This window comes from Ursus maritimus, unplaced genomic scaffold (genome assembly GCF_017311325.1).
Source record: "Ursus maritimus isolate PB19 unplaced genomic scaffold, ASM1731132v1 scaffold_4, whole genome shotgun sequence".
NCBI classification, from domain to species: Eukaryota; Metazoa; Chordata; class Mammalia; order Carnivora; family Ursidae; genus Ursus; species Ursus maritimus.
Window position 1 is genome coordinate 56255986 of NW_024426552.1, and position 22355 is coordinate 56278340.

The window sequence follows — 22355 nt, forward strand, 5'->3', positions numbered from 1 at the left end:
GCCAGCCACAAATAACTCCACGGGCCAGTACCTTGCAGTTGAGCAAGGGTAGCTGCAGGTGTAAATACCACCAGGAGCGAGGGAGGGTAGATAATTTGTGAGACCTATTAGCTCTTTAAAAAAAAAAAGTTTCGTGATTATGAAGCATATGTAAAGTACAAATATTTCTAATTTTTAAAGACCGTGCACCTTGATTATAACTGTTACCACGAGGAAAATCCCAACTGAGATTCACTCTTGCTCCATTGAAAAATTCTTACACATGCATGGAAAGTTCAATATGATTACATTTACTGAAAGAAATGAATGACTGTAATGAAGGTCGACTGCCTTGATTTGAGCTGTGACAGAGTTAAACATAAAAGTGTCAATAAATAATTTTTGAAAACCACAATTATCATGAAAGGTGTAATACATCAATAATTTTCTGTGGTGTGAAGCAGGATTTTAGCTTCTGTCAGAAGATACTATGATAGACAGAAAAAAATCCCCCAAACTTCAGATACATGGTAAGGAGACTGCAGAAGGAGGGAAGTCTTCAGACTTAGGAGGAAAACAAGTCTCCTGAGGATCCTGGTGGCACAATCTGCCTTACTTTCGAGGGCCAGGGTGGCGGACGGTGAGGGAGATCTGATGAACCCCCAGGGAAGGGAAGCAAGTGCTTGTTTCCCTGCAAATTGGTATGCGGTCAGGGGTCCCCTTGAGGCAGTGGGTTGAACAAAGTCAAGGCCAATTAACGCACAGCAATGGCGGCCATGGAATCACACATCAGAGGTTCTGGAAGCACATCCTCCTGGACACTTAAGGAATTACATCACAGCATCAGAAAGCCCATGTGGCACACTTCTCATCATAAGCTAGCTGGCATAGACTCCGAAAATCAGCAATGTGGTGCCATGAGATGAAGGTGGTGGACATATAGACATCACTAATTAAATGTATTATGTAGTGTGCATCAAGTTTACAACTTTAACTGTGTGGTAAACAAACCTACTACATAAGTCAGATACCCCCAGAAGTGCTAGGAATATCCGAGAAACTTGATGTACGCGTGCAAGGTTAAAACAGACTTTCTATTGTAAAGAGTGACCATTGGTAATCTAAGCCAAACCCTGTGTCATGATCTTAGGGGTACAAAAAAACTGGGAGCCTCAGTCCCTACCATGAGATGAGAGAGCTTCATATACATCCACCTGACAAACTACATGCAGTGTAATATGGATCAAAGACATAGACATAGTATGAAATAATGGTTCAGGTTTTTCTTCTTCTCTGTGGATATTGTCTGATACTGGTCTTTAGATGGGGGTAGGCATCTCTTCCCTGTCTAAACACATACATGCAAGCATGCACACAAACGGAGAGAGAGAGAGACAGACTCACATTGACATAAAGTTCCTTTAGCAAAAATGGAACTGGAAAGAATTAAAGAATAAACTTCACAACAAGGATGTACATAGTATGAATCCAAACTCATTCCCTTTGCTTAAAAAACAAAGGACAAGAAACGAGAAAATTGATTACCATTTCCTCCTTAAAAATCTCATTATACTGGTATGTAATAACTTTCTTAAAGTTTGCTTTCATGTGGTATTTATTTAGCACACTTCGAAGCAATTTCTTCCAGCACTAGAATTTCTCATTCTGTGATATGACTATTTGGGGGAAAATTTGAAGACTATTTTTTCAAACTAGTCTTATTAAGCCATCTCTTGGTTTTATCTAGTTTGGGATAAGTTTAAAATTGTTTTGTCTTGAAATAGTCTTTTTAGTATTTGCCATAGCTTTGTCCAACAGTCAGCAAAGTTCACAAAGTACCTGTGCCATTTCCCCTCCTTGAGATATTAAAAGACAGGACACAGAGAGAGCATTAGTGCTCATCAGGTCAGACAGCACATGGATAGAGTAAGTCACATTTGGGGGATCACTTCCAGAATCACCACTTCACATACTTCACATTCATTGTCCCTTGCTCAGAAGCACATAGCACCTCACATTATCAAAGTGCTGCAGACCCACCCTAGATCCTCCTAATGGGAGGAAGATAGGGATATAACTAATATTTTTGAGTTCTTATGATGTGGTTTTCACTCTTAGGTACCATACATCATCTCATTTGGTCCTTAAAATCTTATCAGGTACTTAAAATCATTATCTTAATTTTTAAGCTGGAGAAACCAAGTATTAGAGAAGCTAAGCCATTTGCTGAAGACAACCAGCTGGTGGGAGTCAGAGCCAGGACCAGGACTTGAGCCCAGGCCTGGCTAACTCCTAAGCAAAAGCTCTAATCTGCCAGGGTAGTTGTAGAAGAAAATAAGAACACATAAGAAGAGTTCTTAGCATTATGCTTGGTTTGTAATAGACAACAACAAAAAAATCAGGTATTATTATTTCTTAGGATGAATTTAGGGAAATGACACAGTAGTCGAGCAAAGCCTGCAGGTGGAAGAGACAAGATGGAAACCAGAAGGTCTGCCCCAAGTGCCTCTGCTCTGAGCAATTATTCCCAACGGAGTCAAGGATCAGCAGTGATGCATAATGACTGGCATATACATTGGACAAACAAATATAATAGACATAGAAAAGGTAGTATATCCCATAGAAAAATGTCCTTTTGTATGAGAGATGAAATCTTACAAAATTATACTAACCAGGGGCACCTGGGTAGCTCAATCAGTTGTGTCTGACTCTCAATTTTGGTTCAGGTCATGATCTCAGGGTCATGAAATTGAGCCCCGTGTTGGGCTTCACACTCGGCGTGGAGTCTGCTTAAAAGTCTCTCTCTCTCTCTCTGCCCCTTTTCCTCTAAAAAGTACTAATAAAAATAAAAAATAAAAAAAAGAATTATACTAACCAGCAAGGCTGGCCTTGGTCAAAGGTGGGAAGTAAAAATACCTTTGTCTTTGTATACTTTTCCAAGATTTCTTTCAGTACTTTCCATTACATCTCTACCAAGCGACAAATGTGCCCTTGTGGTTCTACCCTATTGGTCACTGACTTTGTCTCTCCAGCCAAAGGATTCACATGTGTTCCCTTTCTGCAGAGTCCTGCCCACCCCATTCTACAAGAATGAGTATTTAGTGGAGTGTTTGTTGGCCAATTCTGCAATTCTCTCTGTGGAGTAGCAAACACTTTTAGCCAGTTTTATGAGCCCTAAAGAACAATGACTCATATTGACAATTTAGATAATAGTTCTGGAAGACTTTGACTGCCTGCTCCAGGGAGGCCCTGTCCTTCAGAAATACTAGGCCCTCCACCTTGATCACAGTGCCTTCTGGAAGAAAAGTAGCACAGGAAAAGCCTAAAGCATACCTTAGAAACCATGGCCAGTAGCATCAAAGAGAGCCTTTGTCATTGTTATCAGAAATCAATATAAGTACTTCTAAATATTGCCTTCAGTGATAATGTGGCTACTTGGGATGCTCAGGGTAAGCATGGGTTCTGTGTTGCTGCAAAGAAACAGGGAAAGTCTGCCTCTACTTCTTTCCCAGGTACTTCCTCCCCTTCTTAATGCACTCTACCACAGAGATCACACTGAGATTCACCGGCGTTTTCAAAGCCCTACAAGATACTTAACAATATCTAAGTGAGCCGAAACTGCCAGCTGTACCCCAGTATTAATTCTCCTCTTCTAATATGGTAGAAGAAAATTAAATAGGGCCTCAATCACCCAGTTAGAACCTAAGTGCCCCAGCCTGCCTTATAGCCATTTCTGGACAATGAGCTGCTTATAACATATGTTAAGTTCAAGGTTGTGTTCACAAGATAAATATGGCTAACAGGAAGGAGAAAAGGAGAAGTTAGCTCTACCAGCTAAACCTGGGGTTTCCCTATGACTGGCCCAGATGGCCGTTTCAACACTCTCCTGGACTCTGTTCAAAGCGAACCTCAAATTAGACAAATTTAGATTCTGAGCATTCGAGAATGATACCCCTGCAAATGCAGCACAGGCACACGGTAATTGCTTCTGTAGAGATAAGCATGTAAATCAGAGGCCATGACCATGAAACAACAGGTGGGTAATATTGAGCTTATTTTGAGATAAGGGATTGGAGACTATCAGAAAAGTGAAGCAAAGTGCATACGACAGAACAGCTCACAAAGGCAATGTCACTGACGTCACATGATGACCAAAGCCTTGTTATTTCTTGGTAAATGTGGATGGTTGTAGATAATGATATCAAGAGTTATTGATAGACAACTTTTCTCAACCCCAAACGAGAGATGGCCTCCCAATCCTACTTGAGAGGAACTATCAAGCTAATTAAATTTTGGACTAAAAGAAAAAAAAAAACATTATTAGCTAAAGTTACACAGCACTTAATGATGCATCAAGTAAATCACAGGAAATCCTCAAGATATAATGTTTAAAATTAATGTGTTCTAAGTGTTGTATAGAATTAATTCACTTAATATAGCAACCCTATAAGATCAGTGTCAATATTGCCTCCCATTGTTTAGATGAGGAAACAAAACCAGAGAGGTTACAGTCACAGTAGATGGCAGAGATGGGACAGTAATCCAGGTGGTCTGGCTCTAGAGTCCCTGATCCTAACCACTCTGCCACTGCCTTTCCAAGAAACACAGCAAAAGATTGATTTAATTTGGCAACCTGATTATGAATGCCTGTGAACATTTTTCCTTCAACAATCTGGAACTCGTAAGTAAAGATGAAACTCACAAAAAATGAAAATTAAGTAGGAAAGCCCCAGCAAAGCAAGATAACCAGCATTGACTTCAGCACTACAATAGAAGAAATTTTGCTAGTGGGACAGAGGAAGCAACAATTAAAGAGCTTCTCAGGATTAGGAAAGTCTGTTCAAGGCTCTTATCAGCACACGGGTTAATCTTTCCATGCCTTAATCCAAGAAGTCCTTTAGCTGCAGAATATTTTCCTAGACATTTACGCAAAAGGTAATCATATTTTGTGGCAGGCATTTTTACAGTAACAATACACACGCATTTGGCAGAAGAATGAGTTCTACCTCCAGCATACCAGGTACACATTTCAATAGGAACAAATAGCTAGAGCCATAGCATTAAGCCTGATAAAGACACTGTGTTATCAAACAGGAACTTCAAAAAAATGATAGGCACAGAGCACTTTCTGCCCTGTTTCGGCTCTGACCCGGTGATATGGCCAATTCCCAGTAAAGGGACAATCTGAGTGGCATGCGGGGTATGGATCCAGGGACCATACTGAACTATCACAATGAAGGAGAAAGATGACACAGACAAGAGCCAAATGGAGAACTGGACCTAACTAACATGTTCTTGATGGAGGCAAACCCTAAGGAGCCACTAGTACTAGACCAGACTAGGATTTTTTTTTTTTTTAATCACAATAAGCAGCAAAGATTTGTTACTGCCTTAATTTCAGATCATATATAGTGCCAAGTGGTAGCCAGACATTAACTGCAGTACTCTGGCCTGCTTAGAGACGTAATCCTTGTTTGATCCTCAACTGAACAAGTGGTCCAAACCCTCACAGCTGGGAGCTGGTCCCTGGTGATGCATCTCCACTTGTAGCCTAGTTCTTCCCAGTATAATCTGCCCATCTGTGTGCAAAACGAAGGTGCTGACACCTTTATTCCTTTCATTAGGACAGGAATCGAAATCATAGCCAGATACCAAGGGGCAGAGTTCCCTCTAATTTTTTTTGAGAAACACAAAAAGCAAGCAAGCATAACTTTATTATAAACAAGGACCTTAAATAAGTTTATAGAGAATATAACATTTTTTCCAACCTTATGATAGAGGCACCTCATTTCTGGGAAGAGACACACAGATCTCACATTGCTTTTAAGTGGAGGGAAAGAAATCCATAAAAATAAAAGAAAAAATAAATTATAGATTAAAAAAATAAAAATTTAAGCATTTTGAAACTGTGCCAGTGTAAAGAATTCAGTAATTAAGTAAATCACAGGAAATCCCCAAGATAAATAGGTTAAAATTAATGTGGTTTTAAGGTATGGAGCCATCAGCTCTGTATGGCAGAAAAACTCTCACCAAACATTTATCTCAACCTGTATCTTAATTTAATGCAAGTAATGCTTCAATCTATCAACTTTACAATAGACCTGGTTGGCACTTTGTCTGAGGCTTTCCATTTCATTTTCCAAATAATTTGATTCTCTATAGTTGGGGTCAAATACATTGTGCAGTGTATTTTATTAGTTCATTTTTTTTTTAGCTTTAAAAGCTCAACCATTTTAAACGATAATATTAACACTTATTTCCCATTTAACTGAATTTTGTGGGGGCTGCTTGGTGAAAATAATATTAGCAAAAACACCATTAACATTTATCAGCTTTTATTATGTACACTTGTTATACCAGGCACTTCACCCATATTATTGCATTTATAGTTTTCACAATAGGCCCATATTTTAGGTACAATTATTATCTCTATCTTACAAATGAGGAGACTAAGGATAAGAGAGGATAAGAAACTTGACCAAGGTCACACAGTAAGTGGCAGAGACAGTAAACAAACCCAGTCCTAACTTCCCTCCCCCAGTCTAGCTTTGTAAACACATCGGGAGGGGAATAGAAGATGTACCTAACTCCCAGTGTGATATAGTATTGAACATTCTTTTTTTTTTTTTTTTAAGATTTTATTTATTCATTTGACTGACAGAGAGAGAGAGCACGAAAGCACAAGCAGGAGAAGGGGCAGAAGGAGAAGGAGAAGCAGACTCCCCGCTGAGCAGGGAGCCCAACAAGGGGCTCCATCCCAGGACCCTGGAAGCATGACCTGAGCCGAAGGCAGATGCTTAACCGACTGAGCCACCCAGGCGCCCCAGCACTGAACATTCTTTTTCTCCATTTCACAGAGGGTAGTTTATATGCTCTTCAAATTGGTAAGAATTCTATTTAATATATGACTCCAATTATAGTTGTGTGATTTTAGGCATCTGATGGAAAATGAAACACCCAGATAGCCGTCTAAGCTCCTTATCAACGTAGTACCAAATTACTTGCACATATAAAAATGCTTAGGTGCCTGGGAATTTTTATTCTGTACTTGGTTGTGTGCCATCCTAGTATCATGAAGACAAATTCCAAACCAAGCAGTTCCAGAATTTAAGATGACATTATGGAGTATTCCAGTCAGCATATTTTCTGATTTAAAACCATAGCACACAAACCAGTAAGAGTATGTGTGTTTGTGGGGATAACCAGGCAGGAGATTCGAAATCAGACCTGAGAAAATCAGAAACTTCTGTTAGCTGTTTACAGTCTTTCCAATATATGGGCCCCTGTGTCCATGTAAGGGAGCAAATGAACTCACTGGAAGGAAGAAATTGGTTTCTTGCCCCCATAAAATCTTTGCAGAGGTGGCCACACATCATCTGTGCAGACCTCAAGCTGTTTTCAATGCCACCTGACACCCAGGTAGGAAGCGTTCTCTCTTAGCCTAATAGGAACAATGACAGAATGCTTCGATCCTCGATTTCTTTTTTTTTTTTTTTAAAGATTTTATTTATTTATTCGACAGAGAGAGACAGCCAGCGAGAGAGGGAACACAAGCAGGGGGAGTGGGAGAGGAAGAAGCAGGCTCATAGCGGAACAGCCTGACGTGGGACTCGATCCCGTAACGCCGGGATCACGCCCTGAGCCGAAGGCAGACGATTAACCGCTGTGCCACCCAGGCGCCCCTGATCCTCGATTTCTGAGCATTTTCTCATTCGGTATTCTCCAGGCACACACCCCACTGAGGCAAATAGGGCAGCTCTGTTTAGTGACATTACTCAAGAGTAACCACAGAGTCAGGTACAACCCCAGTTATCCAACATTCATCCAGCTGAGACACTACCGCACTCTGCTTGCCTCTGTTTCGAAAAGACAATCTATTCAATTGTCAGGATGGCATCCAGAGCATTTTTGCTAGTAGTAGTGATAAATTTGTACTTTATTTATAACATCCGCCTAATTCTCTTACCATCAGAACACGTTTTTAAGAAAATCAGCCAAGCCATGACTTGAAACCCATGTTCTTGTTTGGTTGATGTTCTAGAACGTGCTCAGTGAGTTGTAGAAATCTCAATACATGGTTTCATCCACCATTATCCACTTGACATAAACACCGCAAGTGAAAGCATTCCCGCCACCACCCCCCTGGGAAATAAAACAAGAGATTATCTACATAGGTGCCTTACCGTTGATACTCCAGATGACCAGATGTGGGGTTAGGAAGAGCACCCAACACAATTTCCCAATTCCAAGCATGCCGGGGGATGTCTTCATCTCCGGTGCATATCAGGGACAGAAAAACTTCACAAGTAGACTTCTCTTCCTCCCTTGAATTCTTCAGGATTGGACTTGGTTATCTACCTCAGAGACATCTGTGAAATAAATAGAGAAGAGCAAGGAGGTGGCAGAAGACAGTAGGAAGAGCCTGAATCGTTTGTGAAACAACGTGAACAGAAAGACGATATGGTACTCTATTCTGTGGTTTTTGCTTCTTGTCAAATTGGCTGTTCACTTTCAAACACTGATCTGCAAAGCGGCTCAGTCCTTAACTTCTCCTTCCGCTTTACCACCCTTTTTGCCCCACATTGAGGTTTTTCTCATTCAAGTTGACTGACATGAAAAATCAAACTCTAAAGAAATCTATATTGTCACAATCTTTAGGTTGAGATTTTAATCAAATTAAGGTCAGGGAATTCATGCTAAAAAGTACCTATGGTAAGTATGCCTTTTCCCCCTTTTCATAGCTTGAGATTATGAAACTTCTTTTATGTAAAAGGTTTTAGATTTTTCTTCCTAAACATCATGTCATGGCAAGATGAGAATGCTTATTGTGATTATACCAGTGATTTATCTGAGGTTATGGAGAATATGAGTGACAGGAAGCACTTCCTCAACAGATGAGGGAAGGGCAGGTGTCTTTAATCTGTAGATAAATATCAATGGAACAAGATCATTGTTAATATTAGCTACATGTGCTCTCTCTAAATAATAAAGTTCCGAACTAACATCTTGAATACCAATTAAAGGAAACTTTCATTTTCAACATTCTTCATGTGGTTATTGTCTGGATGAAATAGAAGAGAAGCAATAAAAGGGAGAAATGGAAAAGTTCAAGATCAGATAGCTCAGGGTCAAGATGGGACTGTTTTCTCCAAGGCTACTTGTAATAATTAGCTGTGCTTCTAATTATACATACATATATACATATGTGTGTGTGTATATATATTTAAGATTGTATTTATTTGAGAGAGAGTAAGAGAGGGAGAGAGAGAGAGAGAGCATGAGTGGGGTGAGGGGCAGATGAAGAAGCAGACTCCCCACTGAGCAGGAAGCCCAGTCTGGGGTTCAATCCCGGGACTCCAGGATCATGACCTGAGCCAAAGGCAGATGCTTAACTGACTGAGCCACCCAGGCACCCCTGTGCTTCTAATTATAGGAGCTAATTAAATTCACCCATTTGAGATTCCAAATGAGAAATCTAGATTTGTGACATCTGTGGTCATTGACAGAGGCTGATTTTGTGTCTTTCTCCTGGAGGCTGGTGATTTTCTCCAAGGTCAAACTTCAATGGTTTTAAGTACGTAAGTTTAAAAAAATAGTTATCATTGTATTTATTAATTTAAACAGACATTGTGTGATGGTTGGAAGCCCCAAGATGAATGATTTTAAAGAGCGCAGTGAACCAGTACTATATCTGTCTTTAGTGTTGGAACTGAAATATTCATGTATTTCCACCACCACAGTTTAACACAGAGCAACTTGTACCTATCTTAGAACATTCATTACTTACCAAGTAAACATCCTGTGAAATATTTACCCAGCATTTACACAACTTTCTTTCCCATGCTCAAGGTGAAATGCAAACTTCCTGTGGCAGCTGAGGCAAGGCTCATTGTCCATTTAAACTGGTCCCAGAAGTCAAAAGTCATAAACCGTAGCCAAGGATCTCAGGATATTGTCCCAAACCAGAGACAAGTTATATACTTTGTTTATCTCAGCATAAAACCTTTTTGATCTACTATTTTAAGGATTTTTTTTCATATAAAAAACCCCATGCTAATAAGATAAAATTTGGGGAAAAAACCCTTATGTAACATCTAGTGTATTTTTTAAGATATCTATTTTGTTACTTTCATCAGCATGACTGGCTCTATTCCTCCACAGCTGGAGTCCTGAGAAGCCCGCTGTAGACAGAACCCTCCCTCAGAATCTGTCTCCTGTCTTCATTCTAATAAAAATTAAAAAAAAAAAAATGAAAGAAGCCTGGCTCCAAAGTTTGTTAGCTCAGCTACAAGTCAATTTTCCTTTAAATTTCTACCTCATCTAGCAATTACGTTTCTATTCTGACCCTTGTCCCATTATAATCATGTACTGTTTGATTGAAAAATTGTACTTTTTATTTAAATGTGCAAATTTAAAGAATTTACTACAGTTTTAAAGAATTTACTACATTTAAAAAAGTGCTTTGTGTTCTAGGAACAATTTTAAAAACATGAATCTATCTCCAATTTTATTGTGAAAGACAAAAAGCCAAGTAGAATTGGGCCTCTTGAAATTCATTTCCAAACATCTTAGGAGCTACATACAGGGCAAATTCTTCAGTTCACTTACAGATTCAGTTGCTTTCATGAATCATGAAGCAGCTGTACTTTCTCCAATATTTTTATGTCGGGGGGGGGGTCAGAGAAACAGCAAACACAAAACAGATGCAGGACCCTAGAGAGAGCTTACCACCGATATCAGACAACATCAGCCCAGAGGGAATCTTGGTTTAAAAACTTTTTGCACCCCAAAAAACACTGCATAGCTTCTGCCACAAATGTAGTCCAGCATTTAAAACTTTTTCTGTTCTGCTTGGCGTCTTCTCCTCATCGATGTTCTTGATAGCAATGGTTTCCAAATATGCTTGCACTGTAGAATCAGTCTCGGCACTTTTTATACACTGGGTGGGATTCCGGATCCTATCTATGTCCATTGAAGGAGATCCTCACGGGAATCTCCCAAAGGGATTCTGATAGCTGATTTGAAAGGATATTTGGAAAACAAGCATGAATTGGTGGGAGACACGGATTTTGAGTCACAAAAGACTTGGTACCAAATCTTTGCCGCTTATTAGCTGTAGACTCTTTAATAAATTCATGGATTCTTAGTCTGTAGTAGACACAGAGATGTACCACTTGGGTGCCCCTTCAAGGACATATTTGCTTTTGGCTGTGGGGAATGCAGTTGGCAGACAGCTTCCAGGTGTAAACTTCTTTAGTGACTGCCAGGTTGAGACTCACCTTGTCCAAGGTCATGATTTTCCATGAGAGCCTGCATTCAGTGATGGAGCAAGGAAAATGTAAAAAAGGCTGGCCATTTGGGGCTCCCATGGGATGCTGATGGGCAATACTTGACCCAGAGCTCCAGGCTGTCAGCCAAGGTTATGTCAGAGTTTGACTTCTTCCTCTGCCCCAAATCGTGCTTCTGGCCCCTTACTTTCGCAGGTGCTGACTGCTAATCTATCTCAATGTCTGCTTCCAGAGAATCAAATCTATTCCACATCTCAATTTCCTGTTCTGTAGAACACATCTATCTGTTATGTTGGTGAACTGAGATAATGTATGCAAAGTGATCAGTAAATTGCATCTATAATTATTCCTGAACCAAAGATGGTCTTTAATTTGGACAAGATGGATACCAGGAAGCCCTATGTTCATAAGCCAAGAAATAATGATGGCAGAACAATTTGAATATGTTTATTTGCTAATGGGAGTCATTGTTGCATGGAGATTGAGACTCTGAATAAGTGTGGTAACAAAGCTTTGATTAGCAAAGAAGTGTAGAGATTAAAGATGGTCTGAATTCCCCCTAAATTCACAAGGATGGATCAGCCATGCAAGGTGCCCTCAGAAGTAAAGCGCAGAAAAAAATTGGAAGTCGGAGGGCAGGAGATGTAAAGAAGGGCCCACACTGGGAAAGCACTCTAAGCATCCCAAAGACTGGAAGGGGTCAAAGCAGTGGTGCTGTCACAGTAGGACTAGAGGACTGGACAGGTAACCAAGGCAGGGACCACTCCCTGAAACTGGAACACAGAAAAGGATCAGTCATTGGCCTCACACCCCAAGATAGGGAAAGAGACCAACTTGATTTTGAGCCCTTCCCCTTTGCTCCTTATAGTGTCCCTTCAGTGAGAAGATTGGTCCCACACTGTGAGGTGGATAGGGTTGAGCCAAAAACACAATATAAAATACCCTCAGCTGCAAAACTTAGAAGACTGAAGATGCTTTGGGGGAAAAATAAATAAAAACGTATGTACAGAGAATGCCCAAGAATGCCCTTCTCCCCTTACTTCCCTACTGGCAGACTGGGAATGCATTCTGGATCTAGATGCGTGACCTTAGACAAGTTATTCAGTTTTGAATCTAAAACCTCCTTGAATCTTGTTAGTCTGTAAAGCAGGAATAATAACACCTACCTGAAAGGTTGTTATGAGTATCAATAAGTAGCTTAAATAGTACCATATATTTGAAGTTAGCATCATGAAACCACATACCACAGTGCTGGCACAAAACTAGGATCCTGACAAACGCATTTTCCTTTCTTTCCTCCCACTCAGACCCAAAACTATAGTGTTCCTATGTCTTGTTTATTGGTATTTTTGCAGCCTGGACAGAGAGAGAAAGTTGACTTCCCTTATATCCTATGCACCTGTGTGTACTATATTTGTGTATGCTTAGAGTACTTATTTGTAGTCTATTTTGGTGCCATTGTGTATATTTATCTCATTGCTTCCTCATGAAAACAACTTGAGGATGCATCACAGCTTTGCAAATTGTTTTATCTTTTACTTTTGTGGATGTGTATATGATTTGATGTGCCTGCAGCTTCAGATCTCAGCCAAATTAGAGTCTGAAGCCATTAACTTGTTCTTCCAGGAGGAATTTGGGGGGGTTCCTGGAAAAGAAGGGTGGCATACTTTCTAGATTTCCAACTACAAGCAGTGAAATAGACCAGGAGCCCAGGATCTGCATGCCAAAATCCATCACCCCATTTGTGCCACGAGGCCATGTTTTTCAGCCAGTGACTGAAGACAATGGAAATACCAAGGCAGGTCCATTTCTGAGAAACAGGACTCCTCTAATGACAGATTTTGGCTTAAGGACTCCCCTACAGCCTTGCCAAAACTTCCTTAGAGTACACAGTAGTCTAGGATGCTTCCACCCGACCTACTTCCCTCTCCCCATAACTAGGGATCAAGCTTACTTTGTGGTCTTTCTCCCATCCCCCCCCATTTTTCTCTCATACCTCCCCACTTTTTCTCACAGGCTTCTCTTCTAATCTAATCTTTACACTTTCCATCCTGTTTTGGAGCCTGCATTTGGAGAAGCCAGTCTGACACATTAGTTTTGCATAGTTATGACAATATGGAATACGCTTCTTATTTTGCTTTCCTTTACCCCTTGTTCAGGCGGTAGTATTCTTCATAGGGGGGATCTATTCTGTAGAAGGGAGGAAGGCATGAAAGCTAGTTAGTAAAAATAGCAGGATTAAGTTAGTCAATTTGGGAGGAACTGTAAAGATCAGCCAAATCGATGGAGAAAATAGTAAAAACACAGGCATAGAAAAGAGACAGAAATGTGGGAAGTTCAAGTTCTTTTAACTGTAACAGTGAAAGTAGCTAGGAGTATTGTGGGAATCAGACTCAAAAAAAAGTGAAAAGCTTTCTCAGCACTGCACTGCACATACTCACATTTGTCTTAGTGGCAGAGTCCTCTCCTTGCTTATATGGCTTTTTGAGGGAAAAAATGCAGATGAAGTAAACAGTAATTTGAAGCAAAACACAATGAAGTTAGCTTTATTTTGGAGTTAAGTCCAAAGAAATAAATTCAGGAGAAGTTTGTCCTGAAATGAAATATATGTAGACTTCATAACCAGTATGGTCCCAGTCAGATCAAATGCTGGCCACAGAGCTGGAACAGCTTTGTGGAGGCCCCAACTGTGCCAGTCATTTTAGGTGCTCAATAATTAGGAGATCCAACATGAGAGGTCCCGAGGAAGGGTCGCAGGAAGTCAGGGAAGAAGCAGGAAGTACCTGAGGGCTCAGGGCAGTAAGCTAGGTGCCATTCACCAACTGGTGTGAAAGTGCAGTATTCATATTTTAGCATCTGGCAATGGTAACTGACTACCTTTTGGTTGTTTATCCCTTTAATATTGATTAGAGTCGGTGTTAATAAACCCAAATAACTATATGGTTGACCCTTGAACAACATAGGGGTTGGGGGTTTCAACCTCCCACACAGCCGAAAAGTTGAATATAACTTTGACGCTCCCAAAACTTAACTATTATAGTGAGAGCCAGGAGAGACCACTTCTTACTGCAATGTTAATTTGCTGGAGAGAGGAACTGTTCACACAGAGATGACTAGCCTCACAGGGCATTTTAAGTGGATACTCCCAACACTCAGGCTCACTGCAAGAGCAACAGAAGGTGGCTACGAAATTATTACAGCATTACAGTATGTACTACAGTATATTTTATTCAGTTACAGTTTAATACTATGTCTTTATGTTTACATTTCTCTCAACTGTGCATGCTGCCAGGCCCAGCCTGATAAGTGTTTGTGAATTTTGATAAATTTTAACTTTATATAATAGATTTGTGTATATCTTATAAATAAAAAACTAGACTAGCAGTTATGCATTCATGACATACCTTTTTCCTAATTTTTTCGATAGTTCTAGGCTATGGGGTTCATCTGTGAGTTTTTTCAAATTGTCACAAATCTCCCAAAACATTTTCCAATATATTTATTGAAAAAAACCCCCACGTTTCAAATCCATGTTGTGCAAGGTGCAACTGTAACTCTAAGTTGTCCAACATAATGGTTTGAAAGGAAACTCAGAAAGCCCAGGGGGGCACTTTCTCCCGATCTTTATGCAGATTTTTAGCTGTCTGCTCAGTTGCCTGGCAAGATTGCTCTTCCTGCCCTTATCATAGGCATTTCTCCAAATGATTCAGGAAAAAAAAAAAAAAAAACCCACAAAAAACCACTCTAGTAGCATATATTTAAATAGCTGAATAATATGCCATCTTATAGGACTATTTAGCCATTTTCCTATTATAGGATATTTAGGTTTTTACAATTTTTCAAATAAAGATGAACACTTTTGCTCTGCTGCATTTTGGATGATTTCCCCGAAGTGGAATTACTGGGTTGAAGATACAAACATTTTTAGCATTCTTTATATCTACTGCTACATAACTTCAAAGACCAACATACCTTCCTAGAGATAAGTTATGAGATTACCCAGATATAGGTTAACTGCACCCTTACCATTAGAAATGTCTTGTTACGATCATCATATTTTAAAAAGTACATTTAATTTATTCTGGGTATTCATATTTGATGAAGATGAACAGATTTTGGGGTGTTTTATCATTTGTGAGTTGTCACTCATGTGCAATTAACTGCTTATCAAGATATTGGAATCAATGGCTTTTGTACTATTTTTTAAATTTGATAATGCATATATTGACTATATTAAACTCTTGCCACCTTGCCTGTTATATTTTAGGCAAATGGTCTGTTTTTGTCTTTTCACATTTTAATGTAGCTTTTGATTTATAGAAGTTGCCTTTTTAAAAGTAACCATGTCTAATAATTTCTGTTGTTTTTAAATTAGAAAAAACCTTTCCTGGATGATTTCTAAATCAAGATGTCTAGGTGAGAGTGGTAGGCTGAAAAACATCTGGAGAAATAAGTCTTTCAGTTCTGAAGGGAATCAGGAAGTGTATCATTGCCTCCACCAACTGGTCCTTTTTCCATCTGAGTAGAAAGTACAGAGACTTCCCATATACTCCCTTCCCCCCACAAGTACAGCCTCCCCCCATCACCAACATGCTGTACCAGAGCAGCACATTTGTTACAACAGATGAACCAACCCTGATACATCATTATCACCAAAGCCCACAGTTAACATTAGGATTCACTCAGTACTTTCTATGGGTTGTACTTTCTATGGGTTTTGACACTTGTATAATTACATTACAGTATCATAGAGACTAATTTCATTGCCCTAAAAATCACAGTGCTCTGCCTACTTGTCCCTGCCTCTCTCTGCTCTACCCCCTTACAACCACCATAGCCATAGTTTTGCTTTTTCCATAATGTCATGTAGTTGAAATCATACAGTGTGTAGCATTTTCAGATTGGCTTCTTTCACTTAATAGAATATGTGTTTAAGATTCTTCTGTGTTTTTCCATGAAAATGGAAATGATAGCTCATTTCTTTTTTAATGTCAAATAGTATTCCATTGTCTGGATGTACCCATTTGTTTATCCATTCACCTACTGAAGGGCATCTTGGCTACTTCCAAGTTTTCACAATTGTGAATTAAGCTGCTATAAACATCTTTGTATAGATTTTTGTGTGAACATAAGTGTTCAGTTCCTTTGGGTAAATGCCACAGGTGAATTATTATTTTTTTAAACTCTTCAAGATTCCAAATTACTGAAGGTTTAGTCTACCTGGATTGCAGGCCACAAGCCCATGACTTCTCTTTGCCAAGTGCTATTTTCTTCCACCCCCACCTTGAGTTGATCTGTTATCTTGCAGGATTTTGCTGAAAGCAGCAGGAATCAGCACACTTACACTAATATTTTGAATTTTTCCTAACATTTTGGTTAATGTTACAGGCATAGCTAGCATGGTTCTGCCATCTAAGGACTGCTTAACATATAACCTGGTTCACAGGCTTTCCAGTCTACAAAATCTAAATCCTTAGAATCTTTCTCCCTACTTCCTTTGTATAGCCAAGGCCATAGTTTAGGCTGTGACACTCTCTGTGCACTGTCCTGATAGACATGACTGTATTTCAGATAACAGAATTGTCTATAGATAGTTTAATCAAAAAAGGATTCATTTCAAATTTCTTGAAGCACCAGAAAACCAACTTAGGTGCTACGTAGTGAGAAGAAACACCAAAAAGACATACTAGTTATCCAATAGTGTTGTTATGACAAAATCACACTGCTGCCACTGCAGTCAGTATCTGATGCCAGAGGCAACTACAATTCTAGAAACAAAACAAAACAAATACCTTCATGATGGTGCTTGTCAGAAAAGTCACATGGCCACTGCCTCGTGATGTTCGTTTCCATGTTCCAAGTGTCACACACAGAATCCCAACTATAAGAGGGTCGGCAGAATGTGGTCCTCAGCTTGCCTCTCTTCAGAGTACTGGAAGGGAGGATACAAAGGAGTTGGATTTATATAGAGGAATGGTTCTCACCAAGGAATAATTTTGTCTCTTAGGGATATCTGACAATGTCTGGATACATTTTTGGTTGTCACAACTGGGGTGGGGGTAATACTAGCATCTAGTGGATGGAGGCCAGAGACGCTGCTTAACAACCTACAATGCACAGGACAGCACTAACAACAAAGAATTATCCAGCCCAAAATGTCAATGGTGCCAAGCTTCAGAAATTCTGGTGCAGAATGAACCAATCCGCAGTATCTGCCTCAAACTTCCTCCTTAGATTCATATTCCCTGAGGGCAGTGGAGGACCTAGAAATCATTTCTGGAGACTGAGAATGCAGAGTCTTACGCTAAGAACTGAAGAACCATACAATGATCATGTCAAAAAAAAAAAAAAAAAAAGGCTCTGTAACAAAGATAGGGACTATGTTTTGTGACCACCTGAGTTTCAGGCTTCCAACCCACTTTCCAAGGCTCCTGCATTATTGCATTTTTGAACTGATAAAAAGTTATGGAAAATATAAAAGTCTCTTCTCCTTTGATTCAAACTTGAAGAATTTGAAAAAGCACCTATATCAGTCTCTCACCAAAGCCATCTCAAATTCCATTTTAGATTGGGTTCCCCCTAAAGCAAATCCCAATTTGAGGACTTAAGCACAGTTTATTTGGAGGTATTCCCAACATAGTAGGGGAGTGAAGAAGACAGGAAAGAGAAGGAGGCTAATAAGTGGTTTGTTTTCTAGCAGGTTACTGCTGGGAATAAGGTATTTAACCCTCGCCTCTGGGAACCCTGAGAGCCAATACTGAAAAATGCCTCAGAGTCATCCCACTCAAGGACTGAAGAAGCTGGGGCATTTAACCATTTTATTAGTTTCCTATTGCTCCTATAACAAACTCGGTGGCTTAAAATAACACAAAATTTATTATTTTACAGTTCTGAAGGTCAGAAGTCCAAAATGGGTCATACTAGACCAAAATCAGGGTGACAGCAGGGTTGCATCTGGGGGCTCTAGAGGAGAACCACTTCAGCTCCTAGACACCACTTGCATCCCTTGGCTGGTGTCCCCTTCCTCCATCTTTAAAGTCAGCAGCATAGCACCTTCAGATTGCTCTCTGTGACCTCCTTCTTTCAGTTTTAAGGACTCATGTCATAAGACTGCGCCCACATGGATAATCTAAAATAATCTTTCTAAAGATCATGAACTTGGTCACACCAACAGAATAACTTTTGTCAGGTAAGGTAACATATTTGTAGATTTAGGGATTAGGATGTGGACATCTTTGAGTGGGTCATTTTTCTGTTATACACATCTGCTCTCACCAGGCATGACTAGCCTGCCACTCAGGTGAACCAAGTATACACTGGTGGCCAGGGAAAGCCTGTGAGCAAAGAAGTATAGGTGCCAGCAATCAGAAGTTGGGCAGTATTCACCAAAGCAGTGAGGGTTAGGGATGTAGGTGGGGCTCGGACACCATCTGCTGCAATTCTTCTTGGTTATAAGTCAATAATCGGAAAGCCCAACCTTTTTATTTTTGTTTTGGTTTAAGAGGGAAAGAAAGAAAGGCAGAAATGGACAAAGAGAGGATAAAAACCATAGGATATCTATGTAAAGATAATGTTTACATGTAAGAAAATATTCAAATAAAGGTGGAAGAAAGACACAGAATTCAAAAAGCAAGCCACCACTTTTTAAACACCATTAAAAAAAAAAGGAGATAACCCTGAAAAATCAAAGGAAACTCCTCCTTTTGAAACAGATTTATTAAGAGAAACAATAAATTTTGGAAACTTTTATGTTCTTAACATGATTCAGCAGGTAAGTTCATTTTGGGAAGTTGAGGGTAGCAGCAGAATGTTTTTGAATCCTTCCAAATCCCCACACCAAAACAAATAGAGCAATTATACAGCAAAACCAAAAACTCATAAGTAACATTCACCAAAACACACACCCACACACACACACACACACACACACACACCAAATAACAAACAAGACTCGAGATAACAAACTCCCCACAGACTACAGAGGAAGACAAACTACTAACAGGTATAAAGCTACCTATCAATTCTGTGCTGGAGGACTAAGAGGGATGCAATAGGCATCTCTCAGATATGAGAATAAGAGAACCCCCACATAGCTAACAGAACGAAATCATTGGAGCATACAGCAGACCAAATGGAAACGCAGCTGAAACTGGGATAGCTGTGTCCACTCCATCAGCAGGTAACTACAGGCACTCAGTTGTTAAGAGGGCGAGAGAAGTCAAGTCCCCATGAATTTTCAAAACAGGGCCCCATGCTCCCTCCCACAACAGGGCCCTATGCTGAGTAGTAGCTATTAGGAGTGACGTTAGAGCAGAATAGGATAGAGATAATGAAGATAAGAGAAAAAAAGTTCTTATAAAGGTGGGGAAGGGAAATAGAGTTCAAAAAGCAAGTCACAATTTTTTTGGCTTTTATAAAAAAGAGAAAGAAAATAGAGCACTCTCAAGTTAGAAAAGCTGTACTGAATCATTCTTCCTTTTAAAAATTTGGAACTAATTAAGAAGCAGAAAAGTATTGAGGTCACATCCCATATAAAATTACAAGAAAAGAGAATAAAAAACAGAATAACTTCCCCATAGACAGTGAGAGCATTGCATAACAGAAAGAAATGTTTGAAGAGATTCAAAAAGAGCTAAAAGAAATAATATACCATAAGACATGACAGAACAATATGACTTAGATCAGAAAAACTCAAATGAAGTGACAATTCAAAAAATAATTAGAAATAAGATAACAAAACATATTTCAAAAACAAAGACCTAACAAGAAGAACACAAGAGGGAATTAGCAGAACAGAATGCCTTAATGAAACAGAAGGTGAATCTGAGACAAGTTTTTAAATTCAAAAGAAATCAATAGAAAAAGGATTTGTGAGAAAGTAACACAATTATAAGTAGGCAAAGAAGATCCAATATGCAACCGAGAAGAACTACATATACAATGATAAAACAAGTAACAAAATGACAACAAATACACATCTATCAATAATTACTTTGAATGTAAATGGACTAAATGTCCAATCCACAAGACACAGGGTGACAGAACGTATAAAAAAAACAAGACCCATCCATATGCTGCCTACAAGAGACTCATTTCAGATCTAAAGACTTACAGATTGAAAGTGAAGGGATAGGGGGCGCCTGGGTGGCTCAGTCATTAAACATCTACCTTCGACTCAGGTCATGATCCCAGGATTCAAGGATCGAGTTCCACAGCGGGAAGCCTGCTTCTCCCTCTCCCACTCCCCCTGCTTGTGTTCCCACTCTTGCTGTGTCAAGTTCCACAGCGGGAAGCCTGCTTCTCCCTCTCCCACTCCTCCTGCTTGTGTTCCCACTCTTGCTGTGTCTCTCTCTCTCTGTCAAATAAATAAAATCTTAAAAAAAAAAAAAGTGAAGGGATAAAGAAACATTTCTCATGCAAACGAATGTGAAAGCCAGAGGTAGCAATACTTATATCAGACAAAATAGACTTTATTTATTTATTCATTCATTCATTCATTCATTCATTCCTTTATTTTAAATTGTGCTCCAATTTGGGGCTTGAACTCACAACCCTGAGATCAAGACCTGAGCCGAGATCAAGAGGTAGATGCTTAACCAACTGAGTCACCCAGGGGCACCCAAATAGACTCTAAGACAAAGACTATAGCAAGAGACAAAGGACACTATATAATCATACAGGGGACAATCTAACAAGAAGATATAATACTCATAAATATTTATGCACCCAACATGGGAGCACCCAAATACATAAACAGTTAATAACAAACATAAAAGAAGTAATTGATAGTAATACAGTAATAGTAGGGGACTTTAACGCCCCACTTACATCAATGGACAGATGATCCAAGCAGAAAATCAACAAGGAAACAGTGGCTTTGAAAGACACATTGGACCAGGTGCATTTAATAGATATATTCAGAACATTTCATCCTAAAACAGCAGAATATACATTCTTTTCAAGTGCACATGGAACATTCTCCAGAATAGACCACATATTAGGCCATAAAACAAGTCTCAACAAATTCAATAAGACTGAAATCATACCACGCATCTTTTCTGACCACACACTATGAAACTAGAAATCAACCACAAGAAAAAAACCTCGAAAGAACACAAATACATGGAGGTTAAATAACATGCTACCAAACAATGAATGGGTCAACCAAGAAATCAAAAAGGAAATAAAAAAATACATGGAAACAAATGAAAATGAAAATGAAAACACAATGGTCTAACATCTTTGGGATGCAGCAAAGGTGGTTCTAAGAGGGAAGTTTATAGCAGTACGGCCTACTTCAAAAAGCAAGAAATATCTCAAATAAACAACCTAATCTTACATCAAAAGGAGCTAGATAAAGAATAAACAAAACTCCAAACTAGTAAAAGGAAGAAAATAATAAAGATTAGAGCAGAAATAAACAAAAGAGAAACTAAAAGAACAATAGAACAGGTCAAAGAAACTAGGAGCTGGTTCTTTGAAAAGATACACAGAATTGATAAAACTTCAGCCAGACTCATAAAGAGAGAGAGAGAAAGGATTCAAATAAAATCAGAAATGAAAAGAGGAGAAATAACCACTGACAGCACAGAAATACAAAGGATTGAAAGAGTATATTATAAAAAATTATAAGCCAACAAAGTGGACAACCTAGAAGAAATGGATAAATTCCTAGAAACACATAACTTCCAAAAACTCAACCAGGAAGAAACAGAAAATTTGAACAGACTGGGGCACCTAGGTGGTGCAGTTGGTTAAGCGCCTGACTTGGTTTCAGCTCAGGTCGTGATCTCAGAGTCGTGAGATCAAATCCTGAGTCAGGCTCTGTGCTTGTGTAGAGTCTGCCTGAGATTTTTTCTCCTTCTGCCCCTTCCACTCATGTTCCCCCCCCACCTCTCAAATAAGTAATCTTAAAAATAAAGAAAAAAGAAAAGAAAAAAAAAAGAAAGAAAGAAAAAGGAAAGAAAAGAAAATTTGAACACCAGCAATGAAATTTAACCAGCAATCAAAAAATGCCCAACAAACAAAACTCCAGGACCAGACAGCTTCACAGGTGAATTCAACCGAACATTTAAAGAAGAGTTGATA

General features: G+C 39.3%; 1 protein-coding gene across 3 annotated transcripts in view; it reads right to left on the minus strand.

Annotated features, from left to right (window-relative positions):
• The window catches only part of BTLA (B and T lymphocyte associated), a 61123-nt gene that overhangs the window by 24848 nt on the left and 13920 nt on the right, over positions 1-22355 (minus strand). For 2 of the 3 annotated variants that reach the window (XM_040621235.1, XM_008706592.2), the window contains 2 exons: positions 17060-17199; positions 8163-8348 (listed from right to left, as the gene is read on the minus strand). In XM_040621235.1, coding sequence (XP_040477169.1) covers positions 8163-8250 — 88 coding nt within the window. In that variant the 5' untranslated portion in view covers positions 8251-8348; positions 17060-17199. Of the gene's footprint in view, positions 1-8162; positions 9203-17059; positions 17200-22355 lie in introns of those variants that run through there. The other variant, XM_040621236.1, reaches the window with a different exon arrangement.